The 26,861-nt window shown below is 37.7% G+C and overlaps 1 protein-coding gene across 2 annotated transcripts in view; it reads left to right on the forward strand.

The window, feature by feature from the left end:
- The first annotated feature begins 6,824 nt into the window (after positions 1-6,824).
- The window catches only part of thoc1 (THO complex 1), a 69,422-nt gene continuing 49,385 nt past the window's right edge, over positions 6,825-26,861 (forward strand). For both annotated transcript variants that reach the window (XM_028803655.2, XM_028803656.2), the window contains exons 1-8: positions 6,825-6,923; positions 7,199-7,272; positions 7,353-7,413; positions 14,194-14,263; positions 16,544-16,662; positions 22,624-22,672; positions 22,826-22,921; positions 25,836-25,918. In XM_028803655.2, coding sequence (XP_028659488.1) covers positions 6,876-6,923; positions 7,199-7,272; positions 7,353-7,413; positions 14,194-14,263; positions 16,544-16,662; positions 22,624-22,672; positions 22,826-22,921; positions 25,836-25,918 — 600 coding nt within the window. In that variant the 5' untranslated portion in view covers positions 6,825-6,875. The remainder of the gene's footprint in view (positions 6,924-7,198; positions 7,273-7,352; positions 7,414-14,193; positions 14,264-16,543; positions 16,663-22,623; positions 22,673-22,825; positions 22,922-25,835; positions 25,919-26,861) is intronic.

The following is a 26,861-nucleotide window of genomic DNA, read 5'->3' on the forward strand; positions in this document are numbered from 1 at the left end:
TATTTTCCCTTTTTCGAGTAATAATTTCCGTTTGTTTGCGCTACTGTGATCTTTATTTTCTTTTTTTTATACTTTCTAATTTCCTACTTTCATATTCTTTAACTTTATCCACATGTGTATCACGCCAACATTTTATTTTTTGAGCCTTTCGAACTCCATTGCTTTCATAATCTCTAACCTGCTCTGCATGTGTATAGCGCCAACATCCGGATTGGACATGCTTTTTTTTCAGTTCCACTTGTTCCGGACTGATAATTACTTTCCTTATTTTCTGAATTTGTACCTAGATTATTCTTTTTCTTTTTTGTCTCTCCAACGCTTTTCAGTCTGTTTTCTCCGCACTGCTTTCTTCTTCGCTTAGTCATCAACGTTTCATCTATAACGTATTGTCCTTATACGCTTTATATGCGCTGAGACCCCTGGATCAGCGTGTGCTCAAAGCCAAAACATGACTGAGAGTTTTGATGACCGTGGTGTTATTTGGTTGTAAGTAGGGTGTGTCTTGCAAGAATCTCATGTTCTACGTCATCGCGAGACGGTCCTGGGTCAATCTCTTGGCACAAAGTCTCATGTTTAAGGTCCCCGCGAGACACTCCGTGGCCAATCTCTTTAGTCTCATGGGTCTTTTAAATGTCTTCTGTGATCTTAACGTGAAGATGACGTTTCGACACCCAAATGTTTCTCTGCAGGATTTTTTTTTTTAATAGAGAGATGGCTCCTGTATTTTCATTAAATGTCAGTGTTGAGTCTATGATTGTTCCCAGATATTTATAACTATAGACAATCTCCACTTATTCATCTTTGATGACTGTTTTCAGTGGGTGAATGGTGCTTCTTCTGAAATAAATTATAAGTTCCTTAGTTTCTGTAACATTTAGGTTTAGAAAATACTCATCCTACTACTTAACAAAATCACCTTCCACTGGACCAGGACTGATTTCATTGTCATTCAGTAGGCTAACAATCACTGAGTCACCAGCAGATTTTAAGAGAAACCTGTTTTCAGATTTACTGTGACAACCATTAGTGAGGAGCATGTACAAAAGAGATGAAAGAACACAGCCCTCAGAGGACCCTGTGGGTGAGGACAACATGTCAGACAGACAACAATTGACTTTCACTCTATAAGTCCTTTCTGTTAGTCAGTCGGCCACCCTACCAATCTGAAGTCCAATTTAAAATCTTTAATAAGTCCCTCTACAAGAAGGTGGGGCTGAATGGTGTTAAAAGCCAAAGAGAAGTCTACAGACAGGAGCCTTGCATGAGTCTTGATGCCCTACAAGTGGTTATATAACAGATGAAGCAGTGTGTATGGCGTCCTCTGCACTTCTGTTAGACTAGTTAGTAAACTGAAATGGGTCTAATAAACCTAGAGAGTTTTCTCTGTCAGCTTCCTCTTTACAAGTTTTTCAAATGATTGCATAGCCAATGCTATCAGGGTCACTTTCTGAAGTCATTTAAGGTTTGAGGAATTTTGTTTTAAGCTACTGGAATGCTCCCAATCTCCAAATCCTCCTTCTACTGGAATTATTGTAGCCTGTTTCCATTGTTTCGGTATCTTCTACTGTTCTAATGACAACCTAAAAATAAAATAAAAATGGAACTGAGCTGCTCTGCACAAGTTTTTTAAGTGCTTTCCAGTAATATGGTCTGGTCCAGGGCTTTTTCTTGTTTTTAATTTTCTAAGAATGTTCTCTACGTCCCTTTTGAACAAAAAAACATCTCCCCCTTATTTGAAGCCAACTGCTTCAAGCATTGTGTTTGCTCAGTAAAATCAAACTGCTCAAATCTCAAGTAGTATTCATTTAACCCATTAGCTAAATCAGAGTTGGAATTAAAGCCAATAATAATAATAACCTTTACATGTTTATGTACGGCCACCTAAGATTTCAATGCTTGACCACACCAGAGTCCATGCCAAATTTAGTGCGGACAATTTCTTTTCAATTTTACCCAAATAGTTAAAGCTTAGCTTTTTTAACACCATGGTTTAATTCCCTCTATGCAGCACGTGCACCACTAGCATTGCCCTGTTTTGTTGTTGTATGGTTTCTTGTTGTATATCACTGAAGCGTTTCCTGAATTTGGCTTGACGCTGAGCAGTAGTCACAGTCTTCTTCATCTTTATGCATACCACTCTATCACTTTCTTTTGCCCACTTGATGGTCAGGAGATGGCACTGCTGTTCCTGTTGTTGCTATTTATCGGCCTGTATAATATGCTTTGCAGTCAGTAGCTATCACAAAAAACAGCAAACCAGATCAGTCCGCTGAAGGTGCCGCTATCTTTCTCGTAGCCTAACAGCATCTAGGATGATGTTTTGCTTACATAGTGTCTGACTTACATGTGCGATGAACATGATCAGTCAGTCTGTACGACACACTTCACCATCAGCAACTGTTGCCGTCTTTCTTTTCCTATTAGCTATGCCGTGCACACACATGGTGGATCAGATGGTGCATGCATCAGATGATCGCTGCTCTGAGGTACTGCAATGTCTTTTACTGCCATCTGATGTAACACACTGCTGTGCTTTTCCTGTCAGCCTAGACGTGCCACCGTGTCTCCACTTACCATGAAAAATCCTGTTGAACCCTGGCTGATGTGGCCCACACATCAATTTCATGAGCCATGTTGCATTATCACAGCATAAACTGTCAACTGAGACCAAAATCAAGCTTCAAAGTCCATTTATTCATGAGTTTTTGTGTGACAGAAACCCCTTAGTATTTTATACAAATAGATTCTAATACACTTGGTGGCTCTGAGGCTAAGGATCTGTGCTGGTATGCAGAAGGTTGCCAATTCGAATCCCCGTCACTGCCAAAAGAGATCCTACTCTGCTGGGCCCTTGAACAAGACCCTTAACCTGTAATTGCTCCAGGGGCGCTATACAATGGCTGACCCTGCGCTCTGACCCCAAGGGGTATGCGAAAACTAACAAATTCCTAATACAAGAAATTGTATAAGGCAAAATAAAGAACAAAAAAAATATATATTTTACCATTTCAGGTGAGGTTTAACTCTGCCTAAATGACATACCAAGTTGCTCAGTCTTGGAACCTCACGCATTTTTAATCCAAAGAAAAACCAAAACAAACCACAACACAGGTTGTTGCTTGTATAAATGTGGTTTGTTTTATAGGCCTTTCACTGTATCAGAATGTTTATTATTTTTTATCCACTGGGCAATATGTGATCCATATGCACAAGAAGGCTAATAGATTTTTATATGATGAGCCTACAGAAAATGGTGGAGGGCGTTAGTCCTGGATCACAAACACTGGACATCTCTCATGAATGAGGTCATTGACTGCCTTCTCAGTATATGTGGACATGTTTAAACCGGTGGACCAGGATTACAACTTACATGCATGTCCAAACAGCATCCTTCATCCTAAAGCAAGGTTTCATATTGTAAAGTATGTAAATCATCTGCCCAAAATGAAGTTCACTTGTTTTTCATTAAACACTTGCAAAGTGAAACTCTTGAAGAAGCAAAGACCATGGCACACTTTTGATAGAAGGTAGTGATGTGACCATGTTGCCTGCAGTTGTACATTCACATTCACCTCCTCCTGTCACACCACTGACAAATACTTTGATTGAGGGAATAACACACGAGATAAAGTAAAAACAAAAACAGTGGCATCAACAACAGCATCAAGTACAAAAGAAAAAAAAACAATCTTTGTAACAGTGTCTTTTTTTTTAGGTTCCCAAAGTCAACCAGCTACTGAGTTGGCAAGGTAGGATCCAGTATGAGTGAAATTCATAACAAAAGAAACTCCTCAGTCCAATAAAGTTTGTTTTATAAAGGTTTAGTGGAAATTTAAAAACGAGCAAATCACAAAAATTCAGAAAGCAGTTATTACACATGCAGAATAAACGTCAAAAAGGGAAAAAAGGCTTCTTCTCTGCTTCATTACAATCTTAGCTTTTCTATACTTAAAGTTGTGTTACTTTTCTATGGCAAAATTACATAGGCTTTACTTCAGTACATTCAATATGGTTTGAAATTGTTTGCCCATGCCTTACCAAACTGCAAGGCAGATCATAACCCTAACTCGTCTGTAGTCAGAACGAAAAAGAAACAATAAGAATAATTCACATACAATTTATCTTGTAGGTGTTAGAATAGCACCTTCCATTATCTGCGGACTAATACATAGGCAAAAGTTTTAACATAACTAGGAAAACACTTCTATCAATTTAATATAACCTAACTAATTAAAAAATGGTTTTTACAATCTTAATTATATCATCTAATACTGTTTGTTGTGTTGAAGTATTGATCATTTTTTATCATCATATTATTAAAGCAAAAGCACTTCTATGATGTAAAAAGTGTGATGTTATTTCATTGAAGAAGTACATCCTAAAGACTGTGAATAAAAAATTACATTCTGTAGTACATTATACAACAACCATTAAAAAATTTGTTTAGAAGAGAATTTCAGTATTTTGTGCAAGGGTAAAAATATGCATTTTCATTATATTGCAGTCTATTCCTCTGGTTTATTTTTTTCTTTGTTCTGTTTAATTCATTGTATGTCCTGTATTTATGTGTTTAGTGTTCTATGCAGAAAATATTTGTATTCAATGTTTCATATATCCTGTTTAAATAAGCACCTTGAATGTGAGAAAGGCACTATATAAGCAAAATATATTATTACTATGTTGATCCATTTCAGAAATGTCAAAGTGGGTACATTTTTATCACACCTAGCTATGAAACATGTATTCATGTGAACTTTGCACTATCTCACCATTGTAACTGTAAGATATATCAGGTTAAGCTTTTTGGCACAAGTACTTATTAATTACATTAAGTCTAAAAATTCTGTACACCTTATATTAAGGGGGGGGCTTTGAAATTTCATAATCTATGGTGTCTGTTGTTAAATTTAAATGTATTCTTGCTATCCCAAGAAAGCACACCGTTTACCAAGTGCAAGCAAGTATAATTAACAGAGCAGTGGTGCCATCACACATCATAAATGCAATGCATTACTTTAGTTTGTATGCTTTTATATATTGTTGCACTCATCTTGGGCAGCACGGTGGCGCAGTGGGTAGCGCTGCTGCCTTACAGTTAGAAGACCTGGGGACCTGGGTTCGCTTCCTGGGTCCTCCCTACGTGGAGTTTGCATGTTCTCCCCGTGTCTGCGTGGGTTTCCTCCGGGTGCTCCGGTTTCCTCCCACAGTCCAAAGACATGCAGGTTAGGTGGATTGGCGATTCTAAATTGGCCCTAGTGTGTGCTTGGTGTGTGGGTGTGTTTGTGTGTGTCCTGCGGTGGGTTGGCACCCTGCCCAGGATTGGTTCCTGCCTTGTGCCCTGTGGTGGCTGGGATTGGCTCCAGCAGACCCCCGTGACCTTGTGTTCGGATTCAGCGGCTTGGAAAATGGATGGATGGATGGATGCACTCATCTTTGTTATAGCTTTACTGCAGCTTCCTTGAATTGAATTATTAGAACAAAGCTTTCAAATAAATGTTGATCAGTTTATTTGCCAGCTTTACCTGTACATATAATATACAGGAGGAAACTAACATAGTCTCAATTGTGGAAAAGAGTTTCTCCTTCAGTATAAATGGATTGATGGCATAATAGGAAATAAAATTCAATGAGAGACATACTTAAGACGTTTTAAAGAGATTTTATTCAGTTTTAATCACACAGTTTCAACTGCATGCACCAATACTGAAAGAAGTGAATTTCACAGAATTGCCACAGCAATGAAAATAATCTCCCTAATCCTGTTAAGGCAGTGTTATGACAGGTAAGAAAAAATGACATTATTTTACTTATTTTTTAATAATTGTTACTGCTTCATACATACAGCCTTAAAGTTTTAATTGGTCGTATGGTTAAAACTGGGGCAACGATATAGCTTGAAAATATACTTTTGTCCAGAATAAAAATACAGAATGCCAAGGAAGCATAATGACTTTTTATTAATAAAAAATAACACTTTAAAGCTTCTGTTAGATGAGGGAAATTAACTGAGTACAAGAACAATTTAGGGACGACGTACATTTCTTTTGCTGGTTTGTCTTGTAAATGTTTTAGTACAAAGTTATTGGAGAAACGATTTTTTTTTCTTTATGTCATTACTATTTTATTGTGCTTACATCACACTCTACGTGTTTCTTTACTGGTGAGGTTTCATTAGAGTAAAATGTTGCTAATAGAATACCGTTTGTCTGCACTTGAAACCGGATACTTACTAAAAGCTGGCCTTTTTCAGCTCCTCTTTAACAAAGATTACTGTCAGATTTTAAAGACAGCGCACATCCCCGCAAAAAGCAGCTGTAACGCCAAAAATGAGGCGTAACAAAAACGACGGGGCTGTGCGTTAACAACCGGGAGCGTGTGCGCATTGCCGGCGCCGGAATGAACATGACGGCATTGAGCACGGAGCCTGCAACTTTACTGTACAGTATTTGAATCAGAAGGACTCACCAAGGTGCCCAAGCACAGCATCAAAGAGGGCACTGAATTATATGATACGCCGATAACATCGCAAAAAATACTGAACAGTGGATGACAGTTTACAAATGAACTAGGGATGAACAGTACACACATTTTTTTCAGATATCTTAACCATTTCAATGTTTCTACGTCTTACGCTTTTTAATTTCGGACTTTGTTACATTACAATCCGTTCTCACAACTGCCTACACATGTTCATCTCTACACATGGGAGACAGAGCATAAGGATATTCTCGCAATATTTCGTGGAAACATGTGCTTGGAGGAACCCATAGGTGTCGCTGTGGCCCGTGCTGCGCGGTAAATACGATAGCGAGGTCTCTTCTTCATCTTTTGCACTGCATTGCTTTTCTGCTTTGTTTCGTTTACCAAAAGGAACGATGTCGCCAGCTTCATTTAACTTTAGCGATGCCAAAGACAGATTTATGGTAAGCACTTCTCAGTAAAGAGTATCATGAGGATATTCACGGAGATAAGCCCGTCTGCGCAGCTCTTATGTTTAGTTTAGCCGTGACCGGTGGGTAGCGGCAGCAGATTGGCTTTTTTGCCCCTCCACCCCTTGCCCATTACCACTTTCTTGACTGGCGTTTACCATTCCAGTCATAGTACGTTTTTTGAAGTAGAAGCAGTCAGCATCCTGTATTAGGTCAGACTCTACGCTGCCTACTTACCTAATTAATTCTTTTGTTATTTGTTTTACAAGAGCGCTACCCGAGCTGCGCTGGAAAATAAGAACAACAAAGCTTTAATAAACGTCTTTGCCCATCTCCCTGGAAGGTAAGGCTTGTTGTGACGCGTGCCCTATGTTCCTCACTGGGTACAAAAAACATTGATTTCATCTGTTTCTTTCTTTGCAGCGAAACGGAAAAGAAAACAAACCTAGACCAAGCGTTCCGAAGTGTTCTTGAAGAGGAAATTGTAAGAGCAAGTTTCATGATCATATTTCCATTTTCTAACCTGCTTACTACATACACAGTCACAAGGAGCTCTGTGATTACCTGGGGTAGGGGGTTGTGAATTGTACAGCTGTGAAAATGGTTTGTGTAGTTCTGACAGTAATGAATCATTGTACATTATTTTATACTAGCCCTTTCACAACTTATTATGATGAGGTATATATGGATCAACATCACAAAATAAAACAATTAGTTCGGTTCCAATACCTCAGAATGTGTTAACTTAACCTGTAATTTTACTTAAATAACATTTATTTCTGTAGCACATTTTCATACAAATGATGTAGCTCAAAGTGCTTTACAAGATGAAAGAACGGTTTATAAAAAATAGCAATATAAAAATAAGATTAGGCAATACTAAATAACAAAGAATAAAGTAAGGTCTGATGGCCTGGAAGACAGAACAAAACAAACAAAAAAACTCCAGAGGGCTGGAGAAAAATAAAACAAAATCTGCAGGGGTTCCGAGGCCACAAGACCACCCAGCATTCTATCTAACATAAAAGATCTAAATCAGTCTTCATGGTGTTTCAGGCTTCACGTGAAAAAATTTGATGATGATGGTTACATGGACATCTGACCTTCAATCCATCAATGTAGGGACTGTATGGTGCCTTGATGAGGTGATGGTGGTGCAGATCGCCACCACAGAGAACCGGAAAAAGAACAGCAGAGAAAGAAGGGGTTAGTATGGATTGTGGAGCCATGATAGAAAAGATAAATCAATGCATATATAGAATATCAGGGTTGCACAGAATAGAAGCTATGAGAAAGCCATGTTAAAATAACAGGTTTTTAGGAATCTTTAAAAGTGCTCCACAGTATTAGCCTGGCGAATTTCTATCAGTAAATTATTCCAGATTTTAGGTGCATAACAACAGAAGGCTGCCTCACCACTTCTTTTTATTTTAGCTCTCGGAATTATAAGTAGATACTCATTAGAAGATCTTGGATTACGATTTGGAATGTAAGGTGAAAGGCATTCTGAAATATAAGACAGAGCAAGATTATTTAAGGCTTTGTAAACCATAAGCAGTATTTTAAAGTCAATTCTAAATGACACAGGTAATCAGTGTAGTGACATCAAAACTGGAGAGATGTGCTCGGATTTTCTTTTCCTAGTTAATATTCTGGCAACTCTATTCTGCATTAGTTGCAGCCGATTGACGTCTTTTTTTGGGTAGCCCTGAGAGGAGTGCGTTACAGTAATCTACTTGACTAAAAACAAAAGCATTAACTAATTTTTCAGCATCTTGAAAAGTTATAAGGGATCACTTAATTATTTTTGGCTCTTGCAAGATACGTTGACTGAACATATTATTCCTTTTCCCCCTCATTCTAAACACTCCCCAGCCCTCTTCATTGGCCCTCTGTGGTTTTTGAAGCACTAACGGTTCTGCACTTTTGGGAACAATTAGTCATCTCAAGTTTATTATCATGTGTGCATATTACAATGACATTCATACTTTTATGTTTCCTCATAACAGTTAACAAAAGTACAATGCAAAAATAAATAGCATACAGTATATATACTTACACAATTTCTCCATCTTTGTCATTCTTGCATTTCATATCCTACATATGATGCTTCTCAGTCTAACCCCAGTAGTTACACACAGACCCTTGGTTGCTTGCATTTCTCCATCTTTGTTGTACTTGCTTTTTGCGTGCCATACTTTATTCTCAGCTAATGGCACTCACTACTGTTGTTCTTACTATTTTTTTTTTTGTTCTTTATTTCACCTTATACAATTTCTTGTATTAGGAATTTGGTAGTTTTCGCATACCCCTTGGGGTCAGAGCGCAGGGTCAGCCATTGTACAGCGCCCCTGGAGCAATTACAGGTTAAGGGCCTTGCTCAAGGGCCCAGCAGAGCAGTGGCCTTTTTGGCAGTGACGGGGATTCGAACCGGCAACCTTTGGCATACCAGCGCAGATCCTTAGCCTCAGAGCCACCACTCCACCCAAATGGTGTTCTTCTTCATTTCATCAGCCTCTGCAATATGCTTGACACTTGGCACATGTCGCTGGTCTTCTTTTTTCTTTCAACCATGTCACTTCACATGCCTTTCACTTTGCCACTAGAAACCTACGAGCAAAGGTCATTTGCTGCTACATCAAATCTTTTGAAGATTAAAAACGTATCAGGTCATAAGCTTTTGACCAACACCATGATCAAGGTTCAAACCCCAGTAGTCTGCGAGTAATTGTGTGACAGACTGACAGGCCTTCGCACTATATATTATACTTAAATTCTTTGATGTCCCATTTGTCAGAAGGAAGGAGTAATAAAAGCAGCTGTGGGGGGATGGCGGAGGACACTTTAATAATTCCTTTTGCCTTTCTAATGCAACAGTTGTTATGTATATCAAAGTAGTGCTCTGTACATTCAAAATAGCTTTTAAAAGTTCTTCCAGTGACTCCAAATAAATAATCAGCCAAAATTGGCAGTTGTATAATAAAGTCGTGCAGTTGTAGTGAGCTATAAGCGTTAAGAAAAAATGGCCAAGGTATTTGTGTGACATTTTTACATTCTGAAAGTACTATAATGTAAGTTTTTCTTATTTGCATTGAGGCAGATGCACAGATGATCTTACTTCCAACGTTTCAAATCATAGCTCAGTTCACTTTTTTTTTTGTAGCATTAGATGAAAGATGGCATATTTTGATATTACTAAATTGCTAGAAAATGAAATTCATTACTAAAGTAAGCTTATAATACAGTTTGCCTAATCTTGTTGAGTATTATGTATAAATTGGTCCAATTTTGGATTAGCTATTAAAGTTACTGCATTAATTGTTTATCGTAGGTGTGAAGGTTATTTAAAACCTTTTTTAGTTAGTCAGTGGTATTCATAAAATTTAGATTTTAAGAAGTTTTGTATAGGAAATTAATTTTTCATGAGCTATTAGAAAAAGCAATTAAGTGTCCCAAAACTTTAACATTATATCAAGCTAATTAAGTTGCCATTCAATATTGTATTGCTTATCTGAGTTGCTCAATTTGTGTTACATATATGATTTCATTGGTTTTGCTACTTCTGTGTTATCTCTCTTGTGTTGCTCTTTCCTGTGTTTGCTTAGCTAAAGTCTTGGAGGTTCAAGTAAGCAAATTTTAATACATTACAGACATACTGTATTTAAGTATACATCGTTAAACCCACTAAACCCATCCAATTTCATGTTCATAGGAGGCAAGAGCCTAGACACTAAACAGGATGTTTGTTTCCATGGATAACATTCCGTAGCAGATGTTGGATTGTACTAGAAACCAAGGATGAAATGGTTTGAATTAGGATGGCAATGATGGTACAGTATTTGAATGCCGAACAACATGTAATGACTGTTAGTTGGTGGAACTCAGCTGCCTCTTGCCTGATGTTTTAAGTAGTCCTGGTTTTATTTCCAAGCAGCATGGTGTCATAGTACTAGTGCTGGTGTCTTGCAATTAGGAGACCAGGGTTTGTTTCCTGGGTTCTCCCTGCAAAGTGCTTTCATGTTCACCCCATGTTTGAATTGGTTTCCTCCCACAGTCCAAGGCCATGCAGGTTAGGTTAGTTGGCTGGCTGGCAGTGCCAAATTGGCCCTGTTTTGTGTGTGTGTGTGAGTATTCACCGTGCAATAGACTGGTGCCCTGTCTGTGGATTGTTCTGCTTTGCACCCCATGCTTACTGGGACATACTTCAGGTTCCTTGTGACCCCACTCAGGATAAAGCAGGTTTAGAAAATTAATGGATGGTTTATTTCCTATCAACAGCATTCCCAGTGTCCTCTCCTTTATATTCAAAGAATTATTGTAATGGTGCTGGGTTGACAAATACTATTTATGGTAGAAGTGAAATCATTTAAAAGTATTCTCATGTTGTTTAGTCAATACCTTGCAGATTTTAAGTAATTGCTTTTCCCCAAAATGTTTTAATATTGTATATGATAGATAGATAGATACTTTATTAATCCCAGGGGGAAATTCACATACTCCAGCAGCAAAAAATATTAAATTAAAGAGTAATAAAAAATGCGGGTAAAAAACAGACAATAACTTGAATAATGTTCAACGTTTACCCCCTCTGGTGGAATTGAAGAGTCGCATAGTTTGGGGGAGGAATGATCTTCTCAGTCTGTCAGTGGAGCAGGACAGTGACAGCAGTCTGTCGCTGAAACTGCTCCTCTGTCTGGAGATGACACTGTTTAACACTAGAATTACCAGAGCCTACGAAAAAAACTCGTATATCCCGCCCACCTTAAATCGCTTCTTAAATCCGTTCACACCTCTCCGCCAGCATCCTTTGTCCTCTAAATGTGCTGATAAAAGACAAGCTGCCAGCAGCCGGCTATTCCATCCCCCCACCGACTTAGAACGTGAGCGAAGTTTTCCCAGCTCACGCCTTGATTGATTATGTGGGAGTGAAGTGGAGTTTTACAGTGGAAATAACAGATCATTATTCTAAAGTAATCTGTGTAAACACATTGTTAAAACAGAAACTTTTTCATATTTTAGTAATAAATGTTACAAAATGTAGTAGGCATAAACTATAGAATATGTAAAGCCCGAGTTCCAAAGATCAAATAAACACTTTCACAAAAGCTTCAAGAATGATTCAACAGCTTATGTGGCGTAGCGCGCTAAGATTTGCCTCTTAGCGCAGAGCAGCTTTTCCTTGCCTCACAGATCTGAGTTCGATTCCCCGCTGGGGATGAAGTGTTGCTTTTTTTTCTTTTCTTTTAAACCTCAAACGGACATAAAATTTATACATTGGTATGCACTGTCAGTTACTGAGATCGTTATATTTTCATGTGGGATGCTCCTTTTCAAATATTTTTTTAACAATTGAGACTGCAATTAACAGGAACAACTGTCCTTATAACTTATTTTTAAGATCCATAACACACAGACAGAGCACTGCGTAATACAGAGACAGACAGGCAGAGAAGTCACTAGATATAGAAATAAACAGGGAAGCCACGTGTACTGAAAGAAAAAAAGAACAACATGTGCGTTGTCCCTGACTCTCTAAGTAAGATCGGGGGAGGGGTGATGTTAGAGCGCCCGCGCTTATTCAGTGCAGCTGGGACAATGCACATGTTGTTCTTTTTTTCTTTCAGTACACGTGGCTTCCCTGTTTATTTCTATATCTAGTGACTTCTCTGCCTGTCTGTCTCAGTATTACGCAGTGCTCTGTCTGTCTGTGTGTTATGGATCTTAAAAATAAGTTATAAGGACAGTTGTTCCTGTTAATTGCAGTCTCAATTGTTAAAAAAATATTTGAAAAGGAGCATCCCACATGAAAATATAACGATCTCAGTAACTGACAGTGCATACCAATGTATAAATTTTATGTCCGTTTGAGGTTTAAAAGAAAAGAAAAAAAAAGCAACACTTCATCCCCAGCGCGGAATCGAACTCAGATCTGTGAGGCAAGGAAAAGCTGCTCTGCGGTAAGAGGCAAATCTTAGCGCGCTACGCCACATAAGCTGTTGAATCATTTTTGAAGCTTTTGTGAATGTGTTTATTTGATCTTTGGAACTCGGGCTTTACATATTCTATAGTTTATGCCTACTACATTTTGTAACATTTATTACTAAAATATGAAAAAGTTTCTGTTTTAACAATGTGTTTACACAGATTACTTTAGAATAATGATGTCTTATTTCCACTGTAAAACTCCACTTCACTCCCACATAATCAATCAAGGCGTGAGCTGGGAAAACTTCGCTCACGTTTTAAGTCGGTGGGGGGATGGAATAGCCGGCTGCTGGCAGCTTGTCTTTTATCAGCACATTTAGAGGACAAAGGATGCTGGCGGAGAGGTGTGAACGGATTTAAGAAGCGATTTAAGGTGGGCCGGATATACGAGTTTTTTCGTAGGCTCTGGTAATTCTAGTGTTAATGGATGTAGTGGATTCTCCATAATTGATAGGAGCCTGCTGAGTGCCCGTTGCTCTGCTACGGATGTCAAACCGTCCAGCTCTATGCCAACAATAGAGCCTGCCTTCCTCACCAGTTTGTCCAGGCGTGAGGCATCCTTCTTCTTAATGCTGCCTCCCCAGCACATCACTGCGTAGAAGAGGGCACTCGCCACAACCATCTGGTAGAACATCTGCAGCATCTTACTGCAGATGTTGAAGGATGCCAGTCTTCTAAGGAAGTACAGGCGGCTCTGTCCTTTCTTGCACAGAGAATCAGTATTGGCAGTCTAGTCCAATTTATCGTCCAGCTGCACCCTCTTCACACAGTCACCTCTGATGATCACGGGGTCCATGAGGGGCCTGGGTCTCCTAAAATCCACCACCAGTTCCTTGGTTTTGCTGGTGTTCAGTTGTAGGTGGTTTAAGTCGCACCATTTAACAAAGTCCTTGATGAGGTTTCTATACTCCTCCTCCTGTCCACTCCTGATGCAGCCCACGATAGCAGTGTCGTCAGCAAACTTTTGCACGTGGCAGGACTCCGAGTTATATTGGAAGTCTGATGTATATAGGCTGAACAGGACCGGAGAAAGTACAGTCCCCTGCGGCGCTCCTGTGTTGCTGACCACAATGTCAGATCTGCAATTCCCGAGACGCACATACTGAGGTCTGTTTGTAAGACAGTCCATGATCCATGCCACCAGGTATGAATCTACTCCCATCTCTGTCAGCTTATATATATATATAGCTTAGTATATGCTAATATTGGTTCCTTATTTCAAAATGCATAATTATTTTATGGATGTATTGTAACTCTAGTCTGTGTATTTTATTTTTAGGTAAAGCAGACTGCTAGTTGTGAAGATTTCTTGGGTCTTATCTACAGAAGTATTGATGGAGTGACTGAAGGTGATTTTTTTGTTTTTTGATCTTTTCATCTAAGACTTCCAGATTTTGGAAGTATTAATAGTAGTGTATTTTTTCTAATATGCATGCTTTTTATTAACGGCTACCATCAAATTTAATGAATTTCTCCAACTGAAAATTAAACACTCTTGCTTTGCATATTGTCAGAAGGAGTTTTTGTTGTGTATAAAACATTGGTTAATACTTCATTTTTTGGAGATGGTTAGTAAGCTCATTGTTTTTAAGACTGAAGTTTTTCTCTCCACAATCATAGTATATAATAATTTGCTGTTGGAAATTGTGTTCTTCAGTTTATTTTTTTATATGTTAAAAAAATGTTCTTGCGGTTTAAAATGGCATTGATGGGGGCATCAGTGCAAACAGGCAGTGTAGCAGAGTGATTAAGGTTGTGAACTTCAAACTCTTAGGTTGTGGGTTCAAATGCCACCACTGACACTGTGTGATCCTTGAGCAAGTTGATTCACCCATCTTTGCTCCAATTGGAAAAAGAAAAGAAATGTAACCAGTTGTATCTCATATGATGTAAGTCGCATTGAATAAAGGCATCGGCCAAATAAATAGACGTAAATGACAGCAAAAGTCTTTAAAACTTATCTAGTATGTCTATTTTCTAGCAAAGAATGTTCCCTGTGTCAATTCCCATCATGAAAGTGCAAATATACTATAAATATGCATATCCAAAAAACACATGTTTCTGTGATTTTTGTCATTTTAAAAGAATCCTGGTCATGCTGTGCCCTTCTCCCCCCACAGTAACCTTTCATGGGTCCCTGTTGATCATTTTGTAAAAAAACAATTCCCCATGACAAATTAATATATACCATAATTGTGAAAAGAGAGAAATTATACTTTAAGATATAAAATTTTAAAGCAACCAATTTTATTGCAGTAAATCAATTCGATCAGTCCTACATTTCCTTTGCAAGTTTTTGTCAATTGGTTATTTTTTGACAGAGAGCATGATGGCTCAATGTTTGGTTGCCTTACAGCTGTAGTCACCTGCAGCTCCCCAAATCTGACACAGACAGCAGGCACAAGTCCAGCAACATAACCGTTTTATTTTTTGCTGGGGGAAATCCTTTCCTTCGTTCCCCAACTGCATTGCACAAGTACCAAGCACAGTGAAGCACTTCAGTGGCACTTCTTCCTTTCTCTCTGTCTCTGTTTTCTGCCTCCACTCCTCCTCCAGCAAGCTTCATCCCTCTTCCTCCCAACTCTGGCTCCCTGAATGAAGGTATGCTGCATCTAGTAGTATTCTAGGTGTCACAGCAACGTCTGGAAGCACTCCAGGTATGGTGAAAGCCCCACACAAAGTAGGACTCTGCATCTCCCCCTTTGCAGTCCCCACAGCACCTAGAATGGGCTGTTACAGAACTCCAATTTCCATGATGTCCTGTGGGAAACAGTGGTGCAGTCACAACCCAAGGTGACTGCCATCTAGTTCTCTGGGGGGTTTAGTGCCCTGTATATGTACGCTACTTGGATCCTTTTGTTATGGCGACGCCCTGCCTGTTCGTTCTGTCTGTCTGTCTGTCTGTCTGTCTGTGTGTGTGTGTGTGTGTGTGTGTGTGTGTGTGTGTGTGTGTGTGTGTGTGTGTGTGTGTTAAACATGTTTAAAAGTGTTATTGGGGGTTTGAGTAAGCACAAAAATCAGACTTTCTCTTTTTTATGCAGTTAGCCACTATTAAACTTCTTACCTTAGATGGCAGATCCCAAAAAAAAATATCTCAGAATAATATCAGTAGGCAATTGCACATTTGGCTGACTCTAAAATAACTTCAGTTTGAATATTAATTTAAATTTGGAATCTTTAATCTTACTGATCAGTATAAAGACTAACTCCACTCACTTTTCTTGAATTGACATATAGAAGGTTGCATTTTTTTGTTGTTATTCAATGAGTTGACTTTGAATTTACAGTGAATATACTCTGGAAAGATTTGCCAATCTAATTACTATATGTTTACACTTTATCTTCTGTAGCAAAGTACTTTGTTTCAAACAGAATGCCTCTGAATAGCTTTTTTTTGTACCTAAAAGCTTTGTGTCACACATTTTGTCAAGTTAAATAGATTGAGAATATTAGAAAGACAATGACTTTACATTTAGTTTATTTGTATTTGCTTCCTTAACTATAAATTTTACTTATCTGTTCTAAATGGAGATTATTAATTCACAGATAAATGCTAAAAAATTTAAACTGAGTTATGTTTTATGTACATTTGTTGAAATATTTAATTAGACATATATTTTTCATGATAGGTATTTGTTCAGCCACAACACCTTTCTTGCTTCTTGGGGATGTTCTGGACTGTCTTCCTTTGGATCAGTGTGATAAGATCTTTACATTTGTTGAGGAAAATGTTTCAACATGGAAATCTGTAAGTGGTTTGTTTTATAATCCTGTACATTTACCAATTGTTAACTTAGCAGAAGTACTAATTATGGGCTCTGGTTACAGGCTTTTTTTCCATACAGTTCAAAATTAAAGTACACTTTTTTTTTTTCTTCAAAGAAACATTATAGTACTGGAAAGTTTGATATTGGATTACAGAAATACAGTCCAAGGAGAAGTAATGTGTGCTTTTGAGTGTTAATATCTTACTTAAACATTGAAAACAGAAACCTAGTTTGATTATGGAATACAGTAATCCCTCGCTATATCGCGCTTCGCCTTTCGCGGCTTCACTCCATCGCGGATTTTATATGTAAGCATATTTAAATATATATCGCAGATTTTTTGCTGGTTCGCGGATTTCTGCAGACAATGGGTCTTTTAATTTCTGGTACATGCTTCCTCAGTTGGTTTGCCCAGTTGATTTCATACAAGGGACGTTATTGGTGGATGGCTGAGAAGCTACCCAACTTACTTTTCTCTCTCTCTCTTGCGCTGACTCTCTCTGATCCTGACGTAGGGGGTGTGAGCAGGGGGGCTGTTCGCACACCTAGACTATACGGACGCTCGTCTAAAAATGCTGAAAGATTATCTTCACGTTGCTACCTTCTGTGTGCAGCTGATTCATGAAGCGACATGCTGCACGGAGCTTCATATACTTAAAAGCTCAAAGGGCACGTATTGATTTTTCTCTGTCTCTCTCTCTCTCTCTCTCTCTCTCCCTCCCTGCTCCTGACGGAGGGGGTGTGAGCTGCCGCCTTCAACAGCTTTGTGCCGCGGTGCTTCGCATACTTAAAAGCCAAACAGACATATTGATTTGTTTGCTTCACTCCTTTGAAGAGGAAGATATGTTTGCATTCTTTTAATTGTGAGACGGAACTGTCATCTCTGTCTTGTCATGGAGCACAGTTTAAACTTTTGAAAAAGAGAGAAATGTTTGTTTGCAGTGTTTGAATAACGTTCCTGTCTCTCTACAACCTCTTGTGTTTCTGCGCAAATCTGTGACCCAAGCATGACAATATAAAAATAACCATATAAACATATGGTTTCTACCTCGCGGATTTTCTTATTTCGCGAGTGGCTCTGGAACGCAACCCCCGTGATGGAGGAGGGATTACTGTATACAGTTGCAAGATTTTGCAAAACATATGGTATTAACTGGATTCCTTTTATTAATCACTCAGAAAAATGTCCTATCATGTACATTACAGTAACAACCTGCTTAAGCTAATAACACACAAACAATGTACTTGACAGTACTGATCACATTATTTAAATATTCATGATCCAAGCTTAAAAAAAAACCAAAAAAAAAAACCTCTTCTATCTAATAAATCGTAGAACCTTAGCATCTATTTTAGCAGAGAGATCTTCCAACCAAGATTTTCTGTGGCAGCTAATCAAACTCCTATAATGGTTAGGATGACTTTTTCTATCTAGTAAATCGTAGAACCTTAGCATCTATTTTAGCAGAGAGATGTTCCAACCAAGATTTTCTGTGGCAGCTAATCAAACTCCTATAATGGTTAGGATGACTTTTAGATAGATAGTAATATATTTGTCCTCAATGAGAAACTTTAAAGAAGCTAACAAATTAACTATCATCAGCCAGCTTTCTGCAGCATAGAACAATGCTGGTATGTAGACCATTTTATATACCAACATTTTAGCTTTTGTAGAGACCTCCCTCTTTCCTACCAGCATCTGATTTATGCTGTAAAAAAGTGTTATAGTCCAAACCATGGCCCATAGACAAAAATTGTCTTGTTGGGTCATTTATTCTATATCCCACAAGGCCTCTTCTAAAATTGTGTATTTTCATGCTAATATTATAAGCCATTTTCTGTGTAATATGCTTAAAACTTTGAACATGAGGTATGAGTTAACTTGTATTTCATTCAGCCCATCAAGGCGCAACCTGCAATACAACTTGTACATCAGTATAGGGCCACTACAGTATAGACGCAGCCAAAACATTGGTGATCTTTGCTGCTGTGTCTCAGTTACTACTGCAGTGCTCTCTACTCAATAGCTGTAGAATTTGTTTTTGGTGGCAGTAGCTTGCAAAAAGTAGTGTTGTAAATAGACCATAGTCTACATAGTTACGGTGTGTTCATTGTGAAACGGTATAAACCTGCTGATTTTTTTTGAAACGACTATATTTGTTGTAATATGAATAAACTGATGATAATGACAGTGATTGTGATAGTAACAATCAGTTGAATAATGTGAAACCTGTAAGCTCTTGTTCTGATGTGGATAGTAACCCGAAGGTGTTTTTTTACCAAAATGTTTTTGACTTGTCACGACTGTCAGACAGCACTACATTTTAAGCGCAGTCACCAGCTACCAAATGTGTTGTGTAAAATGAGCATAGACCGTACAAACAAGTGGTTTATGTTTACGGCATATGTGCCTCTAAGCCTTTGCTCTGCACAGTGCCATGCTTCATGGCTCTCATTCAAATGCAGACTTCTAGTCATGTTGCTGGTGAAAATAAAATAATTAACTGTTCCTTTACATTTTTTCATTGGATATATTTACACTTGTAGAGTTTTGACAGTGTTACTATGGGTAATAAAATAGTTGCGTTTCAGTGCATTTATTTACATTTTTTTTGGTAGTTTTTATGGTTTACATTATTCATCATATATTCATTGACCTGGTAATAAATGGTCCAGCAGTCCTTGTGTTAAGCTCCACTTGGAGATAGTATTCATAATCTGCCTCTAAGGGTATTTTTGAAGTAGCTCGTCTGAAATATCAGATTATGAAAACCGGAAGGTACACATTAAACTCACACACACATCATTATCAGTGGGCCAAGGACAATTTTTCCCTGTCCCTCATAGGTAGAACCAATGCCAGTATACATACCTTTTATGTCTCCAATAGTGCTGCATAAATTCAGTAAAACCATCTCGTAGATAATGTGTAATATAGTCAGCTATTATAAAAAATAATCAGTGTTTTACATTGCTTTACAATTTGGTTGGGTGTTTTAGTAAACAAAACAGGTTTGCTACTGACATAATTTACACCTTAACAGTTGGGGAAAAAAAACTTGTAATAGTTTATTGGAGCCAAAATGCACATAAATACACAGACAGAATCGTTACAGTAGATAACACTCCTACCCCTGTCAATTTTGCTCTCTGATCATTTAATGTGTAACAATTACTCTATTAGTAACCAAGCTTCCACATCCAACAGTCTGGGGTTTCATATGAAGTGAACTAAGCATGAAAGACAGAAAAAAAGAAAGATGCTTAAAAAAGATTCAAAACTAGGATATATAGAATTTTAGGGCTTCAGCTATGGCAGTAGACATTTCCAAGTGAATTAACACTAGAATTACCAAAGCCTACGAAAAAACTTATAAAACCGGCCACAGCACAGAGAGTGTACATACATTGCAACAGGTACACGTCGTAAATGTAGGAAGGATGGTCCTTAGGTGTGTGGGAACTGTTAACATTTGAATTTGATGATTGCATATAGCACGGAACTGACCTCTCTGTACTATTCTTTCCTCTGCATGTCCTGGAGTATGAAAGAAACACCCCCATGCACCCAAAAGTGGAGACTGGCAAGATAGAAAAAAAAAAAAACTAAATCACTGATTACAACTGCGAGATGTTATGCGAATGAATATGAATAATATGAATAATGTTGCATCCATGCCACAATGTTTTCCGAAATGTACTATACAGGTCATAAAATGAATAATTCCAAATATCGTATACATTACACCCCCAAAATTTGCGGGGGTTACATTCCTAGAGCTCACGAGAATTGTGAAAAACCGTGAGTTTTGGATGTGGTTAAAAAATGCTTATTTTTATAGTTTAAACCCTAAATATGCCCCCAAAACACTTTAATTTCAAACTCAGCTTAATACATTACCTAAAAATAAAGAATGTAAAGGTAAACCTATATACTGCACTGTTATGTCTCCCACAGTGCTAGAATGTAAAATACCGGTGTTACTGCTATATGTACTGCAATTCATGCAAATGCATTTTCATTGCCAGAAGCCTTAGAAGGTGCAGAGCATTTTGGGACTTTAACCCTTAAACTGCCACATACTTGGTGGTTAATGCATCCCTGGAAGCCAAATACTTTTTTGCTGCACTTAAGGAAATGTCACAATTCACAAAGAAAAAGTGAAATTTTAATGAAATACATTTTTTTTCATGCAAAGAGCATCACATTTACTGCAACACTGATCATTTTACACACTGCTAATGAACTGTAAAAAAATATTTTAAAAAACTACTGGAACAATATGTACAAGGTGCAACTGACGCCACGGATGAAATTCAGTAAATCACTGAGCCAACTGCGCTTGAACTGGCTGCACTCAAGCACACAGATGTAAGCGCTGATGCTTTCAGGCTAGTCTAGTGCAGCGGCTCCATCTCAGGGACAGTGAGGCTGCAGGGTGTCACGCTTGGGTCACAGAATTGCACAGAAACACAGGTGATTGTACAGACAGGAACTTTATTCAAACACTTCAAACAAACATGTCTCTTTCAGAAGTAAAAGGAGCTCAGTATGCAGTTAGTTCTCGATTAAAGAATAGAGAATAATCATAGGGGAGCACAATGGGAGCGGGACCCCCAACTGGAGCAGAGGATGTCTGGGGGAGGAGAGAGAAACAAAGCAATCAGCCAAAAAGGACAGGTGCTGTTCATGCTTTTAAGTAAGCGTAGTGCGAGAAGCATATCATGTGACAGAGCAGCCACAAGTAAGCCCAGCAAGTAAAGGAGCAATGTGAAGGTAGTCTATCAGCGTTTTTTAAGAGGGGTTTTTTGAGGAGCGTCCATGTCTTCTAGGGGTGTTTTCAGCCTCCCTGCTCACAAGGGGCCTGCAGTGGTCATGAGCTGGCTGCTCAACGAATGTATGGCACTGACTGATCAGCACCTGCATGCTCGCAAATGGCACTAGGAAACGACTATAGCTGATTGTGGTGGTTTAAGGGTTAAGAGGAACAAATCGGAAAACACAAGAACACTCAGCTGGAGATGCATCACAGTCAATCAGCAGCAAGGAGAAATGAGTAACGCTGTAGTGGTTTGGTGCCGCTAAGATTCACACTGTCGAGAAGACGGCGATTTATTTATTTTTATGGTGGAGATTCCAGGGACGCACCCAGTCTTGGCCCGACCCGCACGTACTCACAAACAGAGACAAAAACAAAGCAAACTGGTAATCAAACAGCAAATAAAGAATGTAATGAAATCAAATTAAATAAGTGAAAACAACGATACCACCCCTGTTCCCTTTACAGCGATGACTGTACACATTAAATACAACAAAGCACAAACAAAACACAGAGAGTAAATCATGAAAAACGGCAACAGATGAAATGTAATGAAGATCCACATGTTGAATGGGAATGTAAAGATAGTCCTACCAGTAGTTCCTGAAATGGTGAAGACAGGTGGACGGGTTCAGGAGGAGGTTTCCTTGTAGGATGGCCATGAATCCACTTACTGTTCTCATGTACACAGGCAGACGGCAGACAATCCAGACGCCAACTACGATACGATCCAGGACAAAACGAATAAGTACAGGTAACCCAAAAGAAGGCAGACAGACAGGAACTTGAACATGAAAAATGTCCCAGGACGCACCCACCCTCCATGATATTGCATCCCTCCAAATATCGGAGGGAACAGAAAGTGATTGCCATTCTTGGATTTGCGATTCTTTCGAGAATCGCGGGGTTACTGGTTGAACAAATTTAAGACATGAGGAATGTCAGCTGGATCATTAGAACAATACTTATACAACTTTTGAAACACTTAGAATAAAATATGAGCTACCCTGTTAGGTTTAGTAGTACATGTGCAGCATAATTGATTTTTTTAATAAATTTTTTGCAGTTTAACTGATAACTGGTATACACCCTCCTAATTTACTACTTTTTCTTTCATTGTAGAATTCATTTTATGCAGCAGGAAAAAATTACCTTTTACGAATGTGCAATGGTAAGACACTATTTGTAGTTCTTCCTTGTATTTATTTATGAAAATAGACAGAGAGAAATTTGAAAACTAAATGGCTTTTGTTATATTTTCTTAACGGTTTAGTTAATTATTTTGTAGGAGTTCTAAATGGTTTGAAACACTTTTTATTTGTAGATCTTCTTAGAAGACTATCAAAATCCCAAAATACCGTCTTCTGTGGCAGGATTCAGTTGTTTCTCGCCAGATTATTTCCACTCTCTGAGAAATCGGGTAAGACTAATGAAAGAGTAAACCAATTTAAAGGAATGTACATTGCATATATATTAAAATATATTTTAAGAATTATGTTGCTTATATTACCAGTTTCATAATATAAGCACAAGTTTTACAGTATAGCACACTTTAATATTTAAATATTAATATTTAACTTTGTTTGACGTTCACATTGTATATGTTACTATTCATTTGTTAAAGTATTCTGTGAGTATTGCAGCTTAAAGTGATTACTAAATTTCCAACAACAATGGCTTATAGTTCTAAACAATATCTATTTTGCAAAATACTGCGAGTTAAAAATTGCTAATTATTTGTTGTCTTTTGTAGAGGTGAACTTTTTTTTTATTGGCTGATCTCAGTCTCCAATTTTTTTCACAGAAAATGATCAAATTATTGTGCCTACCAGTGTTTCATGAGCAGTTAAGATCAGTAGAGCAACTTTACAGTGTAGTGCTTTTTAAATGATTAAACCATTGTAAAGTTTCAGGTGTTCTAAAATAGTAAAATTCTAAATGGCAGTATTGCATCCATCCATTTCCTTACCTTCTTGGTCCAGTTCATGGTCGCAGAGCCCCAGAGCTGATTCTGGGAGCATTTTGCAAAATGCAGGGACATTTGCAAAATACTTGTGTCATGTTGGTGCAGGATACATTGTTCATTTCATAATTGTAATAGGCATTGAATGAATATGCATTTAATGTAAGAAGTAGTATATTTTGCATTGTGTTTGCAAATGAGTCAATGATTTTGAGTCAGTTTACTGAATTTTGATCAGTAGTTTGCTCCGGTAATACTCAGATTTTGAAAAAAATTTAAATAGAAGTCTTAGGGCTAATTTATATTTCACGCTTGGAATGCATATGCGCACGCATCATGGCTGCCATGCTTTCCCAGTGTTCATTTGATGGGGTCCTTTGAGCACATCCTCAGAAATTAACATTCGGTACCAGCAAACAATCAGAGGGCACAGTGTGTTCAAGCTGGAACATGACGTCAGAGTCTCTGTTTACTATCAACATGTGACAGATAGCAAGCCGCTACAGGATTAATGTGCATGCTTCGATGTTTGATGAATGGTTCAATGTGGTGAAGCAAAATGCTGACATACAAATGTATTCATGGTGCTTCTTTATTCAAGTGTCACATATTCCCCATCGTAATAACGCAATACATTTTAAAGGTCTCACATACCATATTCTGTGCTGCCTTTCTGTTTATTTATTTATTTATTTTTGTACCTTCACAACATCATCAGAACGTATGGCAGCGTTTCTGAGCCACAGAGGAAAAAAAATTGAGACACAGTTAAAAGGTCTATTTTGTGATTTAAAGTGGAAATTTAGGCTCTAATCTCAAAATTTCCACTTTAATCTCGTAGTTTATTTTGTCATTAAAGCAGGACGTCATAAACTTCATCTTAAAACTGACCCAGTTAATCACTACATGCTTCTGGGGCTTCCTTCTGAACTGACAGCAGTGGCAGGCAGCAATTGCCACACAGAACACATTAAATTTATGATATTCCAGCTCTCTGCACATTTATAATCTTTAGGTTTATACTTGATATTACTTTCATGATGAAATGCATTAAAGTTTGTATATTACATTTTACAGATAAATCATTAACTTCATTTAAATAATGAATACTGTTAATAATTACACGTGGGGGCAGGACAGTGTCAGAGCGGTAGCGCTGCTTTCTTTCTCCGCCTGGAGTTTGCATGTTTTCCTGGTGGGTTTACATAGTGTGCTCCGGTTTCCTACCAAAGACATGCAGGTTTGGGGATTGGGTGATGCTAAAATGATGCTAGTGTATGTATGTGCTTGCATTTACCCTGGTGATGAGATGATGCCCTGTCTAGGGATTGTTTCTGCCTCTGCCTGATGCATGCTGGAATAAGCGCATCCCTGGATTGATAGTTGTAATCATTAAACATCCATCCTTTTCAGAGATATTGTGGCAAGCTGTCCTTGGAATTTAATGGATGTTTCAGGTAATTCACAACACAGGGAAGCCGGGCGTTTACTCACTGTGATGATATCTCACACTGCCATCTGGTGAAATCTTCCAGATTTACGTAAAGTATGCGTGCAAGTATAAACAGTACACAGAAGCATCCTCAGGAGCTCGTGTCACATGAAGTATAAACCCAGCCTTAATAATTAATAAACTCTGCTTCCACCTAATAAAGTAGAAACAGAACGGTAAAGTGGACTGGTCATCTAAATGTGCTTAAAAAAAGTGTATATTTTTCCATTCATTTATATAGTAGTCCTATATAGAATGTAAAATGTTGAACCAAAAAAAAAGTCCTACACAAAATGCACTTTCTGAGATAAACAGGATAAATAAGAGGCACTGTGTCATAGATAGTTGGAAATTTTGGTGTATTGATTGCAAATGTTTAGAAAATAGCACTTAACTAGTTTGGTGGTTGCATTACACCTAATGACAATACCCAACACTACAATTGAAAAATCAGAGTATTGAGCTGTAATTGGTACCTGTGATGAAAGCAAATTGTGATTTTTGCACTGTCCCTAAAGAGCGAGTAAGTCTTAAGACCGTTACTGTTGCCTTTTATATACCATTATTTATAACGATAAGTACATGGCTAGTTTTAGGATGAAAGTTAGGGAGAATTTCATGAAACACTTCCCAAAACTGTTGAAAACAAATCTGACACTTTATAGTATGTACTTTACATACATTTAGCTTTAAAAATGACTGATAATGTTTTTGATAATATTTGTGGTCTTTAACATTGTATATTAAACAAAGCAATGTTCTCCAGTATTTAAAATATGTTTAAAAGCAGTTTCCCTGAAAGAAAATGTAATTGTCTGAATATTTGGAATGTATCTAGGCTTAGTGGTTGCCAAATTGTTCTTTCTCCCTTTCTTGCAGGCCTTAACTTGCAGAGTCAATTTAACCTTGACAATATCACTGTTTTTAATAAAAATGAACAAGACAGTACTTTGGGTCAAAAAGTGAGTATACAAATATCTCAAATTATGCAAACTGAAGAACTTTTAAAAGGAGACATCCTTGTAACTTGTATGCTTGTCATCTTTGTAACTTGTTTATTGTTGTTCAATTTTCAAAACAGCAACTTTTAAGCTAAAGTAGTCCTTTTAAGCCCTGGATGAATTGTTTCAAGTGCAAAACTGCTGCTTAGAAGAGCTATGCATGTATTAATCCTCACTAGAATGTCTGTTATATTTATGGTGGTTTGTAAAAATATACAAATCATGCAAAAGAAACAAAATTATTTTTTGTGATACCTTAAAAGCCAAAATATAAAATCTGCTGCTCGTATATTTATTTACATGAAAGAAAAATTTCCTGATAGGGATATAATTACCTTATTGTTGGCCTCGTCCTATGTACCAGTAAGTTCAGTGACACATTTTGAAAATCTCTTTGGAATCATAGTATGCAGAGTGAATTTGAAAGATTGGTATCAGTTAAACAATGAGTAACATTCTGGGCCTGACAAAGCTATAAAATGCATACATTGTGAAAATTGTATGAAACTGCAAAAATGTTTAGATTTATATATGCAAAAATGTTTGGATCTGTCTCATATTAATCAAATATGGATCCCTAGAAATGTACACCTTCCAGTTTCTACATTAGTCATTTTAAAATACCCAATGTGTTCAGTTGAGTAAAGGTGGATCTTTGCAGCCATTTGAAGATTGGCAGTGAATATGAGAGTAAAACAAATTTTGGGGAGAAGTCTTGTTAGAAATGACTGATGTTGAGCTCTTCCAATAATTCCAATTGTTACAGTGTTGGCGCCATTATGCAGTAAAGTAGTAAAAGTGCATGGAGAACAGTAACAAAATAGTTCCAGGAGATCATTTTTTCTTTTGTTTAAAAATTGAATATGGAAGTGTCGTTGAATAGCCTATTCAAAGTTTCACCCAC

Source organism: Erpetoichthys calabaricus, chromosome 6 (genome assembly GCF_900747795.2).
Source record: "Erpetoichthys calabaricus chromosome 6, fErpCal1.3, whole genome shotgun sequence".
Taxonomy (NCBI): domain Eukaryota; kingdom Metazoa; phylum Chordata; class Cladistia; order Polypteriformes; family Polypteridae; genus Erpetoichthys; species Erpetoichthys calabaricus.